Source organism: Halichoerus grypus, chromosome 4, assembly GCF_964656455.1.
Source record: "Halichoerus grypus chromosome 4, mHalGry1.hap1.1, whole genome shotgun sequence".
In the NCBI taxonomy this organism is placed as follows: Eukaryota; Metazoa; Chordata; class Mammalia; order Carnivora; family Phocidae; genus Halichoerus; species Halichoerus grypus.
Window position 1 is genome coordinate 184,038,021 of NC_135715.1, and position 18,195 is coordinate 184,056,215.

Here is an 18,195-nt window from a genome sequence, read left to right on the forward strand (position 1 = left end):
ATTAATGAGTTTTTACCAACTTAATTGGTTTTCTGTGTGGTGTTTCTGCAGGTTTCCCCACAAATGAAATCTACCACAGAGGAACTCTATTTTATCCACAGAATTAACCCAGGAAAATTTGTAAAATAATTAATGTATTTCCCAAATAAATGAACCCTAAATTCAGATAATGATTAAACTAAATTTTCAGAACTAAACCAACAAATTGTTTCAAAGACAAACGAGCTAAACAGGAAGTGATGAGGGGAAAATAGCTTCATAATGAGATACTTCTCTCAGACACACATGTTATACTCATAATATTTTCTGTATCATTTTCAAAATTATCCTTATAGCTTTACTGAGAAGGCGGGGGAGGCAAAACATTATTTCCCTTCCCTGTGGTAGAACTGTGGAATGCTTTACAAACATATTCATCTAATATGTAGACTACAAAGGGTCAGGACTTAAACCCGTGTTCCATTCAAAACTTTAAGACAGTGCTTCCTTTTCAGAAATTTTGATAAAGTAAATAAAACAAAAAACTTTGGCTCAACCTAGGATCAAGTTACTTCCACAGACCAATGCTCCTCATTATCCTGTATTTTAAAGTAGTTTTCTGAATTCCAATGAAAGCATTTTCTTGGGCTCAAGAAATAACATAACCTAAACAACTGATTAACTAGGAGCATTATATTTCTTTTTGCTTAGGAATTTTGGCATTTCTAGAATTCCTCCTTTATAAAGAAACTATCTATAACGGGCCGAGTAAGACCACCCAAAAATATTAGGTCCTCTTTCCTGGAACCTGACATGATACCTTAAAAGGAAAAAGGGTCTTTGCTGATTTGGTAAAGCTAAAAATCTTGAGCTAGAGAGATTATCCTGGATTATCATGTGGGCACTAAATCCAACCACAAGTGTCCTTACAAGAGAAAGGCAAAGGGAGGTTTGAAATAGGCAGAAGAGGAGGTAGTGTTGGCCACATAGGCAGAAACTGGAGTGATATGGCCACAAGCCAAGGAATGCCTGCAGCATCATAAACCACAAGAGGTAAGGAGCCGAGTTTCTTCTACCGCCTCCAGCGGAAGCTCCTGGACACCTTGACTTCTGCCCAGTGATCCCTATGTTGGACTTCTGGCCCCCACATCTGTGAGAGGATAAATTTCTGTTTTAACCACTGAGGTTGCCACTAAGCAGCCTGCCACATCATCCCTGCAAATGCATTTGAGTAGGTTGACAATTATGCTGAACACACCAGACACGTCTGACACCGGACAAGTCACAAGTTAGACGGGAAAATGTCACTTTCCCTGAAGCTACGGAAATTCTGATTTGGGTGAAGAGAAGAAGCAAATGTCTAAGTCAGGGTGACTTAGAAGAAGCTGTTTTCCAAAATGCTCCATTTAGAATGGAGTTTCTTCCACATAGCTGTCCATCCAAACTTTCATCCAAAGAAACATTTCTTTTTTAAAATGTATTATTAAAAACGAATTACCAATGTAATATTTGTTCATTGTTGACAATTTAGAAAATGCAAAAAAAGCCCCCCCCAAAAAAGAAAATCACAAGTTTTACCCAGAATCCTGCTATCCAGAGATCACTTCTGTTCATATTTCAGTATTTTACAAAAATAAAAACCTACTAGCATTTTGCAACCAGGTTTTTATTTCATTTAATACATGATGAACATTTTCCACACCAGTATAATTTCCACAACAGAATTTTTAATGACTGTGTGTTTTCCATAGTGTTGTGGAGCAAAAATATTATAATAATCTCTTTCAGGCACTTAGATTGTTTTCCCATTTTTCACTAATGAATCTTTGCTGATCTCCCAAGAGTTTTTGAAGACAAGAAGTAAAGTAGGCAGTGACATTTGGAGATACAGGAAGATGTAGTCTTTGACATGAGTCCAAAGGTGAAGCTTTATTGCCACATCTGGTTCTCTAGAGTAAAATGCCCATTTTTCAGCCACAGCCCTCACAGTGTGGGGCACCAGGAAATAAATAGTTTGAAGGTGTCAAAGATCCCCAGAGAGGCTCATCTCATCTGTGCCAGAATATCTCCCATGTATATTCAAGGGGATGGGCTGGGCTGTAACACAGAAGGAAAGTCCCTCCCCACCTCCCCCCTCCACCCCCCAATGCTCTGCAACCTGAGGATTTGCATTTGCTTCTACTGGCATTGTTCTTCCTACAGAATGTATTTGTCTGCCCTCAGGTCATTAAGCCTATCTTTTTTGGTGTAGAGGATGCTTTTGTTGCCTCTCTAGCATCTCCTTCCCTCTTCCCTCCTGTTGGAATTTGCAGATTCCAAAGCAAATAAATTTCAGTGACTTAAGTCAATTCCAGTTAGGTTTTCCGTTATTTCAACCCAAAGGACCCAAAACCATTGTTTATCCTTGTGTCCCTATTAACATCTGGAAAATCCTGAGACTGTGCAATATATTCTTGTAGCTGATGAAAGAAATGAATTCAAGAAGAAAATTAGGGAGGAAGGGAGGGAAGGGAGAGAGGAAGGAGGGGAAGAGGTCAGAAAATTTACAAATCAACAAAGAGTAAAAATTGCAGAAAAATAAAAGCTTGTCTCTTAAACAACAGATTTTACCTCACACCAACTTTTACCTTTCTACATTTGGGGAGACAAGCTCGAGTAAATGCGCTTTGATTTGTTTACAGGAAAGTTTGAGAAAGACTAAAGAGAAAATGGATTGGAATTAGACACCATTTATTCTGAATCTAGAAGTTTACATTTTGGTTAAACCAAGAGATTTAAAGAGCCAAGAAAGACTACATGCCTGAATCTTACTTCATATGTTATTATTCTTTATTTTATTTGTATTCTGTCTTGATATCGAAATCAGAAACGTATTTTGCAAGGAGAAAGTCTGTGCAATCGGCAGAACTGGACTCATGCCCAAATTACCTACACCAAGAAAAGGCTGCAAAATGCATTCAATGAGGATGACACAGTATAATCAATGTTTCTCCCTTGTGTGAATGGGTAAAATTAGGGGCCTTTGGCTAAAATAAAAAAAAAAGAGAGAGAGAGAGAGAGAGAGAAAACATGACTACATTTCTAATTAAATACAAAACTGATCAAATAAACACAAAAATCTGTGTAAAACAGATACATATGATGCTAATTTTAAATATATTTAAATTCAAATCAGGAGCCCTCATCCCAAGTAGGGTTGCTGGAATTCACTTCTAAGACTGGCCGTCTTACACGGGTGCAAAATGGTAGGATTTGAGGACTGCCTGCAAAGCCTTCAGCTCAGGAACTTCTCCGTCCCATGCAACTGGGAATCAACCACATCCTTCCTGAGAGCTAGTGATTACTGCTGCAGTTACTCCTGATGCACGAATCTCAAAAAGAGTAATATGAAAACTGTCATGCTGTATGAATCACAAGTCCCTTCTTGGGAATTAAGAGTTTTTGATGGCTTCTGCCCTCACAAAAGGGAACGACAGTGAGGGTCTTAGATGGGACTTCACGTGATGCTAAGCCAGGTGCCTCACTCAGGGGGAGGAGAGATTTGGGAGCTAGAGCATTCTGTGGGAGAGTATGCCCATGTGAGGCCCTGGTGGGGCCCAGGATGAAGCGTGAGGGGACAGAGGCAGCCAGATGCCCACCAAGCTGCAGAATGAAGACAAGAGCACTCTCACCATGAGCGATGAGAGAACCTGGGATGAGGGGTAGGGGGCGGAAAGAAATATCATATGCTCAGTTAGCCCTATTCACCACCAACTCTCAAAGCCTGTCTGGTGGCCAAGAGGAACATCCCTCCTGGAGACCAATCTCAGTATGTTGGCTCCACCCAGCTATAGTGAGCAGGTGCAGCGGAAAGAGAGCCAGGTAAACCAGAACAAAGGCAAGCAGATTCAGATCCAAACAGGAGACCTATGTAAGGAACTGCCAACTTTCTTACTTCTCCTTCTTGCTTCTTTCCCCATCTGTCCTCCCCAGGTATGTGGCCTCCACGTCATCTTCCTTCTTCAACTAATCGACATCCTTACACTTAAACTACCACCATTCACAAACTTTATAATAGGTTTTAAATGAAAGATAAATGTTATAACTTGTGCTAGACCCCCAATTATGTGTCAGCATCTTGGTTTCAGCGTTGCTACTATTTTGCTTTAAAACTATAAATGCCATAAAGCTGGGGACTATCTCTGTGGAATAGATTTTATACAGTGTTCACGTGGGCATATAGGAACTCAATGGATATTTCGTGTTTTATTTCCTATATATTTTTTACAAGGAATGTGATTTTCATCATTATAAACTCCCTCTCTCTCTCTCTCTTTTCTGAAAACCAAATTTGAGAGCCTGAGAGGTATATTAGGGGTAAAATTATATGATACTTTTAGTACATTCTCCCCATGCTTTCTGGGTTTTGTGAACAAAGACAAAATTCTAATCCAATTAGGGGCGCCTGGGTGGCTCAGTCGTTAAGCGTCTGCCTTCAGCTCAGGTCATGATCTCAGGGTCCTGGGATCGAGCCCCGCATCGGGCTCCCTGCTCAGCGGGAAGCCTGCTTCTCCCTCTCCCACTCCCCCTGCTTGTGTTCCCTCTCTCGCTGTGTCTCTCTCTGTCAAATAAATAAATAAAATCTTTAAAAAAAAAAAAAATTCTAATCCAATTAAACAAGGTAAATTTGAGCCTTGGACCTTTAGATAAGAGAATGCCTGACATACAGTGACCTTGGTTCTCGCCTATTGAAGATGAAGAAACTGAGGCTTGCAGAAGCAAAATGACTTGCTAAAATCACATGACACAGCCAGTTTTAAGAGCTATCTTTGGACACACATGGGAACCACTCAGAGGTCATTAGAGGGGGTGGGATCTAGTGGGGAGGAGCAGAGGCTCTGGAGACAGACTGATGAAGTTCAAATGCAGGCTTTGCCAGTTACTCACCGGACACTCCGGTGCAGGAAAGAACCTCTCTATGCCTCAGTTAACTCACCTGAGAAATGAGGCTACAAATGGCACTTGAACCATTGGGTCATCATGAGGACCCAATGGTTCTATACCATGAAAAGTGCATAGGAGAGTGCTTAATGTATTAATAAACATCAGCTCTTAATTATTATCATTATCTCTGTATTAGTAGTTTATTACTAATTATTATTATCATCATCATTACCACCATTTCATGAAGGCTTTGAGAACTTTGGCAAGCAGGCCCAGAAGTGAGTCAATCCAACAAAGAACCCAGCGCCCCCTGTAGGATAAGGCGGCATCCACAGGTGCTGTCGGCAGAGCACACGCATCTGATGCACAAATTACGCCGCCCAGTTCTCTCTCAGATGTCGGCTGCCTGGTCAGCCGTGGCAAACCTGTCCTAACCACACGATGGTCAGCTAGCTCCATCCTCCATGTCCCGGCCCATCTCCCACCTCCCCGGGCATGAATCCACTTACGTCACTTACATGGCTCTTCTCACACACCACTCTGCAGCTCAGGTCCTCAAGCTCCAGGCAGTGCCCGGGCCCCACAGTCACGTACACTGCACAGTCTATTTTTAAGTACAGGTTCTTTTCTGCCTGTGAAGCTGAGCGCCTACGTCAAAATCTCTGGAAAGAAGGTCCAGAAACCTGCCCTCCAGGGCTTTCTGACACACAACACGAGTTTCAGCAGCTCTGGAGGTTTCTTGGTTCAGGCACTCATCTATTCCTTCCACTTGACTACAAACTGCATTACCTGCACCATCTGCTTTGATGCCTTTCTCCACAACTCCATGTACACAGGAGGCTTTCAATGACTATTAATTAAATTAAATGTTTGCTAACAAGTCAAAGCCACCTCGGATTCTGTGGTAGGCAGGAGAAGCTAGGTATGACCGACCATTGTTGCTGCTGTGGCAAAATCAGACACAGCATCGGATACCCTGAAAAGCTCCGACGAGAGTACGGGCAGGCGCATCCTAATGGTATGCAGTGGGTTTTGCAGTTAAGTAACTCCACTCCAGGAAAAAAAAAAAAAAAAAAGTGGCAGCAATAGAGGAAAACGCACAAAGACCCAGCTGCCCACAACATGAATAGCCTGGCAGGGCAATGCCATCAGAACCCACCGAGAATACAGATCAGAGGGAAAGGGGAAATCTCAGATGAGCCAGGGCCTCGATGGTGCTAACCATGATCCATTCTCAACACCCTTTTCCTTTGTTTCCCCCTGCCTCTCTCCCTCCCCAAACCCACAGTTACGCAAGCAAGCCTGGAGAGCTGCTGAGGCAAAAAGAACCAGCAGTGTGTGCAGATGGGGGGTCCTGTCCGCTGGCCCCGCAGCTGGGCCTGGGCTACATTGTGCTCATTATTCCTGGCAGGCGTGAGCCCGAGAGAGAGCTCCTCCTTCGGCAGCTGGCATTTTGTGAGCTAAATTACTCGTAAGAATCAGAGAGGAAGCATTGCATTTTGTTCCTGTGGATGATGGGGGTGGGGCGGAATGGGGAGGTCCGGACATTCTAAACAGAAATTTCAAGGCTCAAACATGTCACCTTTTTGTTGTTTTGTTATTGAAAGAATGTGACTCTGAGCACAAACATGAGATTGTCATTGAGAATTAAAGAATGTAACTCCAGTGCGTTCAGGTTAAAATGTAACTGTATAAAGCGCATGATAGTTTTTTACCATTTGAAGAATGATACATTGGGGGTTTTCTTCCTTCAAATAGAATCATAAAGCTAGAGTTGGCCCAGATCCCTGATTCCAGATCATGATTGTCTACACCTGCAATCTCATCTTCAAGATTTCTAGGGACGGCGAGTCTATAAACTTTCTACAGCCCAGTGGAATGTGTTCTTCACCTTGAATGCTGAAGTTCTTCCCCGTGTCCAGGTGAAATCAGTGATCTCCCTTTGTCTAGCTAGTCCCACTGACTGATGCCAGGGCAACCTCACTCTCTTCCGTGTGCTCTTCCGAATTCCTTCTATTTTTTCCAACATTCTTTTAGAAGTAAAATTAGCAAACACAAACTAAGGCAATACACAGAAAAATAAATTACTCTATGAATCTCAGACCCTATGCTCCTTTTCATGAAAATGATAATTTTTATTCTCCTAGCAAATATTTCTCTCTCTAGCAAATATTTCTCTCTCTCTGTCTCTCTGTCTCTCTGTCTGTCTCTCTCTCTCTCTCTCTCTCTCACACACACACACTTCTTTCATTTCCTGATTGGATTGCTAGGTCTTTTATTCTGTAACTGCATTTTTTTCCCCTCCCATTTAAACATACCCTGCAGCCTTTATCAAACGAAACTCTCCTCCTTTCACTTGTCCCTACTGACTTCATCTTGCTTTTGAGGGACCATTTTCCCCAACAGGAACAGATTTCAAAATGACTCTAGGAAATCTCTAAAGTATGTATAACACAATTTGATCTCATATCGCTTTCAAATTTAATGAGTATTTTTATAATTCCTTTGTATCATCAATTCACCAAAAGCATTGCATACATGGGGACCTAAGGCCAGTTCTGTGGACCAACTGTCTCCAGTTGAAGCAGAGCTTCTGGCTCTTTGGAAGCTGAAAGTTCACCTTAGCATAGTTGCCATTTAAAATCACTTTTTTTTTTAATGGAGTCATATAACTCCCTTGCCTAAATCTGACGGTTCCCCACAGTAATTAGAACAAAGCCTAAACTCCTTGCCACCGCGATGACAAGGCTCATTCTCTACCTGGACCCTTGACTGACTGCGTCACGGAACACAACTCTCTCAACTTCCTGCCCATTCCTCTCCATTACAAAGCACACCTGAGAATTAGCACTCCCTGTCCCTTCTGCCTGAAAGATTCTTCCACAAGTTCCTCCTGACTGGCTTTCTCAACAGCCAGTGCTTGTTTACGTGTACTTTCTCCTCCCTCCTCCCCAACTAGAAGTTAAACCCCACAAAGATGCTGGTGGGTGTTGTTCCCACTGTCCCCAGTGCTGGGCAGACAGTGAGATATTTGCGGGATGGATGAACATGTGTGGAGCTTTGTGTACACAGCCATCACTCCAGATTTCTGTAGGCTCCAATCTGACCACAGTGATGCAAGAACTGGGGAGGGGATGGAATATTCCCGCAAGAAAGATCGATGGACCTTGACTTCCCTAACCTAGAAAAGCAATAAGGAAAGGAGTGTGTCTACAGGGTTAGAATAGAAACCCACAAGCAAACATACATTTTTGCTTTACTTTATTTTCACTACTCAAATTTCTGCCCATTTAATTTTTTACTCCTCAAAACAAATTGCTGATGACAAAATATGCATAAACATATTTTCTTTGTTACCTCTGAACTGATCGCTATATTCATCAATTCATGCAAAAAAGAATATCATGGGAGAAAGAACCCAAAAGCTTACCAAAATTATACATTTCACTTCTAGGGTTTTTTAATGTCAGCATTACAGTTTACATAAATGAAAAAAAATGTTTTTTAATGGATTCTGAGGCATGAATATTAGTATCAATTCTGAGAGCTGAAGCCAAACAAAAATGCAAAATAACCCCTAAAGGAGAATACACTGTTGAGAAACTTGTTTTTTATTCTTTAAGATGTGTTTTATTCAGAGTGCAAATACAAAGGGAGGAAATATCACTAAAGACAGAACTTTCTTGGGAAGCCCCAGAGTTCCACAGGGACAGCAAATACAGTGAGGAGACTATTTTATTCATACATACTAGAACTTATGTCTTTAATATATACCTGGAAACGACAGAGAGCGGTCCTGATTGCTAAAGATACAGCAAGATCTCCTACCCAACACCCAAAGAACAAATAATCCAATCAAGAAACGGGCAGAAAACATGAACAGACATTTTTCCAAAGAAGACATCCAAATGGCCAAGAGACACGTGAAAAAATGCTCAACATCACTCGGCATCAGGGAAATACAAATCAAAACCTCAATGAGATACCACCTCACACCAATCAGAATGGCTAAAATTAACAAGTCAGGAAACGACAGATGTTTCTGAACAACAACAGATGTTCCGTGAGGATACGGAGAAAGGGGGACCCTCCTATACTGTTAGTGGGAATACAAGCTGGTACATCCACTCTGGAAAACAGTATGGAGGTTCCTCAAAAAGTTGAAAATGGAGCTACCCTACTACCTAGCAATTGCATTACTAGGTATTTACCCCAAAGATACAAATGTAGCGATCCAAAGGGGTATGTGCACCCCAGTGTTTATAGCAGCAATGTCCACAATAGCCAAACTATGAAAAGAGCCCAGATGTCCATCGACAGATGAACGGATAAAGAAGATGTGGTATATATATATATATATGAAATATTATGCAGCCATCAAAAAAATGAAATCTTGCCATTTGCAACGATGATGGAACCAGAGGATATTATGCTAAGCGAAATAAATCAATCAGAGAAAGACAAGTTCATATGATCTCACTGGAATTTGAGAAACAAGGCAGAGGATCATAGGGGAAGAGAAGAAAAAATAAAACAAGACGGAGCCAGAGAGGGAGACAAACCATAAGACACTCTTAATCTCAGGAAACAAACTGAGGGTTGCTGGAGGGGAGGGGGGTGGGAGGGATGGGGTGGCTGGGTGATGGACACTGGGGAGGGTGTGTACTATGGTGAGCACTGTGAATTGTGTAAGACTGTTGAATCACAGACCTGTACCCTGAAACTAATAATACATTATATGTTAATTTTAAAAAAGATAAATAAATAAATAAATAAATAAATAAGTAAAAATACAGCAAGATATGGATTCATCCAACCATCACTCAATGGAGCTCATTAGTCAGGTTACATTTTCATTCCTTTCAAAAGTCACCACTGGGAAACAAGTGCCCTAAGGCTATGTGTTCTTTGGTTTGTCCCACCAAGAGGGCCCCTGCTGGCCACATCTACATACCTTGCAGCCACTGTGAGTCCTTGTCTTCATCAGGGGCATGGTGGTGCACAGCTCGATGGCCTCGGGTTCATGGAAGATGACTGCCGGGAGGGGTTCCTTTTTCAGTGTGAGGACATTCAACTTGGACTTCAGCATGGTCTGGAAGTGCTGAGAAGCAAGATAAATAAATAAATATGCAAGCCAACTACAGTTAAAGTTTTTGGCATTGTACGTGGTGCAACTGCACATCAAACTCAGGAGCAAAATCTTTGTTTTATGAACTCTGTTTTACTAGGGGAGGTTAAGAGATACTTCATAAAATGCAGGGAAAAAACTGTCAGGACAGCACTAATGTGACACCATAGGAGATGGCCAACCCCCACGCAGAGACCACGGGAACATGGGGTAGTGGGAGAATCACCTAGGTCCTTGCTCTGAGAAGTTCTTTCAAAGTGATATATAGAGATAGAATCCTAGCAATTCAACCATGCCCATTTCAGCCAAATAAGGGAAGATGTTCAAGAAAGAATGTTTAACAGAGCTATTTGAAGGAGCAATCTAGAGTTAATGGAAAAGGAGAAGACCCAGTGAAAAAGAACACAAGACTCCTGCTCTCTGCCTTCCCCAGTTCTGCCATGCATTGGCTGTGGAACTTTAGGAAATTCACTACTTCTCAATAGACCATTTCATCTGCTGGACTCTAGGTAAATATCTATTCTATATGCAGCTCCCATTGACACCGGTTTTAAAATATACCCAGAATCCAGCTACATTTAATCACTGCTATGTATACACCCAGTCCAGGCCCCATCTTTGGTCTACCATAGCAGCTGGTCTGACCACTTCCAACCTTGCCCCAATGTGGAGTATTACCACAGCGCAGCCAGAGGGAGCCTTCTAAAATCGAATCATGGTATGTCAGCCTCTGCTAAGACTCTCCCAAGCCTTCCCTTCTTCTCGTAGAAAAATTCCAAGTCCTTTCCCTGACCTTGGAGCCCATGCACAATTCAGGGGCCTCTGCTTCTCCAACCTCATCTCCCACCCCTCACCCTCTCACTTGGATCCAGCCACCCGCGGCCTCTTTATACTTCTGAGAATAAGGCAAAGACTCATGTGCCTTGGAACCTCTGAACATGCTACTCCTGTCCTAGTATCTGCATATCTGGCTTCCTGATCTTCTTGAGGACCTTGATCAAATGTCACCTTACGAGACAGTCCTCCTTTATCAACATTATCTAAAATAGCATGTGCATGCGTACATACACACAGACACGCACAGATGGCTTCACGGGCCCGCAACCCGTGCCGTGACAACAGGGTCCCATGCTCAGGAGAGCTCCACGCTTACTTTAATGCTCTTGGGTTAATGTCACAATCTTGAAATCCCTCATAACTTTATCTCTGAGCTTGCGTTTCATAAGCTAAGTCCAATGAGACGGTAGTGTACATGCATGAGTAGAGGAAATACACACAGTACGTACAGCCCGATGCCTAGGAATTCGACGAAATGCAAAGGGGGTACAAGGTAAGCATGTTAAGCCTATGGCTCAGTAATCAGAGGGCTGGCAGCCCCAAGGGGCCATGCTTTAGAAGTAGAACTTGCTTCAAATGCAGAAAGAAGTCACTTGTATTCTAACAAACATGAGTGATCAAGGAACTCTAGCAAATCCCTTTTATTTGTATGACTTTCCTATAGTAGGCAACCATGTACACTGAAAAATGACAACAGAGAAGGAAAGGGACAGGGCAGCCACAGCTCCTCCTACTCTCTCTCGTCTGTCCCTCCTCGCGAATCAGCAAACCAAAGGTAAGGTGTCGGGAGAATGTGCATATGTTAGAGATGAAGGAAAAACAGGTGAGCTGGTTTTGTAGCATGTCTCCACTGTTTTGGTAAGCACAACGTTCAGATGCACCCATGAACTAGGAAATGCAGCTCGTGTGATTTCAATGATTCCACCCCTACGTGTTTGTATTTAAAGTGGGCACCGCACAACATAATGTTGAATGGCAGATTTGTGTTATAATCTAAATTTTGAACTTTACTTCCACACATGACATGGCAAAAGCAACCAACCAGCCGAACAGAAAAAACAAAAAAAAAAAACAAAAAAAACCCCACCATGACTATCACAGAGAGAGGTTCAGGAAAGAAAGGAAAAAGGTTTTATGTTTCAATACCTTCGGTGGCACTTTTTTCAACTTTTTGAGTAGAGGATACTGCATTTTCACTTTGCCCTGGGCCTCACAAATTATGTAGCCAGCTCTGCACACATATATACTCATCACCGTCTATTCCCTTCCTCTGCTTTGTTATTCTCATCACTTCTTATCACCACTACAAAATTATGTATTTTGTTTATCTTATTTTCTGTCATCTGCCATAAGAGCAGAAACTGTTTTATTCAATGAAGGACCCCAAGGGCCTAAAACAGTTTCACAGGTCCACATAGAATCTACTAGAACTCTCAGCTGGCCACACTGATGGTCCATTTTATGTGCCAACTTGCCTAGGTTACTACACTGTTACTCAACCAAACACTAATCCAGGTGTTGCTGTGAAGGTATTTTGTAGGTATGATTAAAGTCCGTAATCATCTGAATTGCAGACACATCCTAGATAACCTGGGTGGACTCGATTCAATCCATTGAAAGACCTTAACAGGTGAGGTTAGGCTTCCCTTAGGAGAAAGAACTTCTACCTTTGGACGGCAGCTTCAGTCTGTGCCGAGAGTTCCAGCCCACCCTTCCAGATAGCCTGCCCCAAGGACCTCAGACTTGCCTCGCCCGCATCAACACCTGCATAAACCAGTTCCTTGAATAAACCTTGCGGCATATCTCCTAATAGTTCTGTCTCTCTGATCTAACCCTGACCAATACTGCCACCTTCTAGGATACAAAGTTGCCACACCTGGAATTTCTTCAAATGGGAGAGATTTACCCTAATATTTCCCAGGGAGTACTGATTGGTATTTTTTAAAAACAAAAAGGCACGTTTTCATATTAACCTGGAAGCTTCTTTGTTCTTAATTGATTCTCGTCCAACACTGGGGGTTGCAAAGGTGTCTGAGAGGAGCACCACAGACACCTAAGAGTGAGAGGCAAAGTTGGTTGCCCCTGCGGGACAGCAACTGAGGCCATACGATGATGAAGGTAAAGGGGAGAGGGGCTCAGAAGAGGAGGTAACGAGCAAGTGGGGACACTGTCCCCCATCTGCCATTTTGCTGGAGCTCTATGAGAAGTACACGGCTCAACTCAGCCTGACTTCTGCCACACAGTACGTTCCTAAAGATGGCCCCAGAGGCGACTCTATTCTCATGAAGGCTGGACCACCACAATGCCCAGGAGCTCGGAGACTGTCCTCCGGCCCCCACTGTGGGACCAAACGTCATGGCTATTGGTCTAGTCGCTGAGCACGGAGAGAGACGGGAAGCTGCAGACTGGCGCACACACGCAGCCAGAGAGCCCAGTAAAAGAAATCCACAAACATTTTTAAAACCCAAAATTGGGGACGGGAAGATCATGGAGTTCAAATGCCAACTTCAACACGGGCTGTGTAACCTGAGCTAGCTAACTCTTCAGAGCCTTGGCATCTCCCGGCCGGCAGGCGAGTGCCCCGTGTTAGCTCCCCGGCCCCCACCGTGCACCCTCCCCCAACACCTGTGCTCAGCCAGACACGGTGGCAGGCGCGGCTGGAACAGAAACCAAGTGTGAGCCTCTGCCTGAAAGGGGTTCTCACAGTAGCTGGAGACTGGGCAATCAGACGAGATCGGGCGCGTTCAGGGTGGTATGGCCGTAGACGAGACTGGGCAATCAAATGACAACTGCGAATCGTGTGAGTTCACCAGACTAGCTGAACAGAGACACTAAGGCAGTATCTGAATGTGAAATTGAGAAATGATTCCTTTAAAAAAAAAAAAAAAAAAAATGGGTTTTGGGCACCCGGGTGGCTCAGTCGGTTAAGCATCTGCCTTCAGCTCGGGTCATGATCTCAGGGTCCTGGGATCGAGTCCCATGGGCTCCCTGCTCAGCGGGGAACCTGCTTCTCCCTCTGCCAGCCACTCTGTCTACTTGTGCTCTCTCTCTCTGTGTCAAATACATACAATCTTTAAAAAAATTTTTAAAAATGAGTTTTTTTTCTTTAATGGCTCTGTCCTTTTTGCCCACAATGAAAGGATGAGGGTAAAGAGGGAAATACACTGTGAATTATCTCACGAGTCATTGAGTCTACAATAATACATCTTTTTATAGAAAATTAACATTTTTATATAACTCTGAGCTGCTCCTGTAAATCTTCGAGTGGTAGAAGTGTGATAGTTTTCATTGTTTGTGATAAGAACACTCCTGTGCCCCCTCTGAGGAAATGTCTCCCCTGTTATCTAGCTGCTCTGTGGAGTGGGGTTGTCCCTGTCCCCTGACCCTGGGAAAGAATATGGGACATAGGCTGACCACCCAAGTACTGCGTATACCTGGCTAAAGGCATTGGTTTGGAGGAAACTCAAGATTGGCTGAACAGACTCTTCCAGAAGCCTGAACTACAGAGTTGCCAGGCCAGGGTGATGTGAGTACAAAGCAGCTGCTGACCTGCTCACCCGCCAAGGTCATTCTGAAAATGAGATGGCACAGAGACAAAGAGGGCCAGGATACGGAGGGTCACAGACTTGACATTGCTGAGCCCGGGATCCAGCCACATCTGACTCAGATCCATCCATAGACTTACAGAGAATATGAGCCAATACATTCTCTGTGATGCTTCAGCGAGCTTGGGTTAGGTGTCTGATCCCTGCAACTAAGAGTCTCGCCAACACAAATTACTTTTCAATGAAAAGAAAAATCACCTGAGACAATAAAATGGAGCCACTAACAAAATTTTAAAAGGACTTCATAAATGTTAAACTGCAGAAGCCAAAAGAACCATTATATTAAAAAAAAAAAAGAAGAAAAGAAAAAGATAGTGAATCTTGCACTTTGTTACCTGAATAGGCTGAGCCTTAACGGTAAAACACCAGTAATAATCAAAAGGAGGTATTACAGTCCCCAGGTTATTCACGTCTACAATAAAGTCCTCTGAGCTCCTGCCTAAATGAGATGAATTCCAAGTCTCAAGAGATAGCCAAAGAGCACACCCACAATGACACCAATTCTGGTGGCAAGCTCTCTTGCTGGGTAGCAAAGACAGAGGTGGGACAACCAGGTCCATCAGAACTTCCCAGGTCTTAGTTCTCCCTTCTGTCAAGTGTAAAGTGCTACGTTATGCCACATCAAAAAGGGTATTCGTTGTTCTTTGCGTGGGCAGACTAAGTGCAACAAAGACAATGCAATTTACCATAATCCAGGAGCATTATAAAAAGGCAACAAAAGAGGAATCTAATAGAGGAGCTTGGAAAAGCGATTGCTCCCAAATGAAAGACGCACAGAGTTCCATAAAGAAAATGTGTTATTCATTCTTAAAGGAGGGAAGTGAATAGTATTGTAGAAAATTAGGGCACTGCCCCGGACAAATTAAACAAAGCTCGGCTTTCTGCATTGGGTGCTTTATGTGCAATCCTAAAATAGAGCCTCTAAATCAAGCCCCATTATGCGGATGGGGTAATCGCCATGCCCTGTATAATTTTACAGTTGGCGCTTCCTACTCCTATTCAGACATTAATCTCTGACAGTTTAGCAGGCAAGGATTTACATATTTTACCAATTCAAATCCGGTGTATCTCACCTTTGTATTGACTCTGTATCCAAAATATAAAGCATCTTTTGAAGGCAAATCCTGCTTCCTCTTTTTCTAAGATAACTGGAACACTATCCTCACTCAAATTAAAGAAAAGGCATTAAGGTTTTAATCCCTGGTTCATCCTTGCATTGTGAAGGCTGGCTAAAATGGTCAGTTTTAACTTGCAAATTACTGATTCAGTAAGGCCCTAATCAAGCTTCAGAAATATTGCAAATGTTCTCCTGAAGAGAATCACAAGGAACAAGTGGGTGAACCAAATAAGTGGAAAACTTCAGTACCCCAAACAAATGTTAATTTGTACCAGCATGCAAAACTCAGTAAGGCTTTCACATTCTGTTCATAACCACACTTCATTTTATTACTTGGAGGGTATGTAAGAATTAATTAAACTTTGTTGTGGTTTCCTTACGTTTTATACCACTTATTTTTAAAAAGGTAGATTCAATGACCCCAATCATGAGAAAAGAAACTCCACTGTGATTTTCCAGAAGATCTCACTTCTCATTTTTAATGTAAATTCTTAGATTTCTGTTTTTAAATATTTATTCTGGCATTTTTACAAAACAAAGCAAAACAAAAATAACATAAAATCAAGAAAAAATAAAAATACTTCCCTGTTAAAGAAACAGCAAATGATTTGTTACATGATTAAGAGTAATCACATAAATGAATAAAAGAAAATTGTACTTACATTCAATTTTCATGTAAGTAAGTTTTAATGCAAAAGATTTTGTTTTTCATTTTTGTCCTTTTTTAAAAGGAAAACAGGGTTGGAAAATCTACCCCCAAAGCCAGCAAGCATATTCAAAAGAATATGGGACATAGGCTGACCACCCAAGTACTGCGTATACCTGGCTAAAGGCATTGGTTCGGAGGAAACTCAAGATTGGAGGATTAATTTTTTTTAATGCAGTTTATGTTGATCTGGTATTTCAAGAAAAGAAAGACCTACAGCACCCTGGCATTTCCCTTCTTGCTGCAAAGTGTCCTAGTAACTGCCTTATTGAAAAAAGTTCCAACTTAATTTTAAAGGCCTCCCTCCAGACACTCCTAAATTTAAAAGGTTGTCTATATCTGTTAAAGTGATCGCTATTATTAAACTAACTGAAAATACTCATGTTCACACACCCGTATTTATTCATGCAGTTTTAATTATGGAAGCATTTCTTTTGAACATCACAGATTCTCTCAAGAGATTATGTGGGAGGGGCGCCTGGGTGGCTCAGTTGGTTAAGCGACTGCCTTCGGCTCAGGTCATGATCCTGGAGTCCCGGGATCGAGTCCCGCATCGGGCTCCCTGCTCGGCAGGGAGTCTGCTTCTCCCTCTGACCCTCCTCCCTCTCATGCTCTCTGTCTCTCATTCTCTCTCTCTCAAATAAATAAATAAAATCTTTAAAAAAAAAAAAAAAAGAGATTATGTGGGAGAAGCACAAAAATAATTCAATGCCCATAGAGCCTGCAGAAAGCCCCCCAAGGCTCACGAAGAGCTCACTGGGGAGGAGGAGGATTTCAGCAAACATACACAGGAGTACAAAGGTCAGAAAAGGTGAAGCCCAAGTATGGTATCGTAAGCATCTGACGGTACACGTGACATGGTGTACTATCATCTGAAGGCAGTAAGTTAAAGGTGTATGCTAGGGGCGCCTGGGTGGCTCAGTGGGTTAAGCGTCTGCCTTCGGCTCAGGTCATGATCCCAGGGCCCTGGGATTGAGCCCTGTGTGGGGCCCCCTGCTCAGCGGAGAACCTGCTTCTCCCTCTCTCTCTGCCGCTCCCCCTGCTTGTACTCTCTCTCTGTCAAATAAATAAATAAAATCTTTAAAATAAATAAATAAATAAAGGTGTATGCTATAAACTGTAAAGCAATGACTAAAATAACAAAGCAAAGAGCTCCATGCACTAATAGAAAAGATAGAACAGAATCATAAAAAAGGAAGGCAGAAGGAGAGGGAAAAGGTAACAACAATAAAAACCCAGATGAGACAAAGAGAAAATAAATCATAAAGTGATAGATTTAAAATCTATAAAATTGATACCCCTAGTTAAAAAAAAGAAGGCAGATTTAGCGAGATTTGAAGAAGGAGCCCCAATTCTATGTTGCCTACAAGAAATTCACTCAAAATACAGGCCACAAGGGATAAATAGACATAAACTACAAATACGGCTGGAGATTTCAATCCCGGTCTCTCCAAAATGGATAGAATACATAGACAGAAAAGCTGCAAGGAACTCTCAAGTTTGAATAACACCACCAACCAACCTGACATAATTGACATTCATAGACCATTCCACCCAAAAACAACAGATTTCAAGGGTACAGAATACACTTCACCAAAACAGATCAAATTCTGGACCATAAAAAAAAATTTTTTTAATAAAATAAAAAACACCTCAGTAAATTTAGGATTCAAATTCTACAAAAGAAAATCAACAGAAAGATCTCTGTAAAATTTTCAAATACGTGGAAACTAGCACAGTTCGAAATAACCCCTAAATCAAAGAATAAATCAAAAGACAAGGCGGAAAGTACTCTGAACTGAATGCAAATGAAAACATCACACATCAAAAATTCTGAGATGCCACTAAAATGTATGTAAGGGGAATATTATAGCACAAGATGCCAATATTAGAAAGGAAG

The 18,195-nt window shown here is 42.2% G+C and overlaps 1 protein-coding gene across 2 annotated transcripts in view; it reads right to left on the reverse strand.

The window, feature by feature from the left end:
* PID1 (phosphotyrosine interaction domain containing 1) overlaps positions 1 to 18,195 on the reverse strand; it is a 220,904-nt gene that overhangs the window by 110,355 nt on the left and 92,354 nt on the right. For both annotated transcript variants that reach the window (XM_036071530.2, XM_036071532.2), the window contains exon 2: positions 9,857 to 10,003. In XM_036071530.2, coding sequence (XP_035927423.1) covers positions 9,857 to 10,003 — 147 coding nt within the window. The remainder of the gene's footprint in view (positions 1 to 9,856; positions 10,004 to 18,195) is intronic.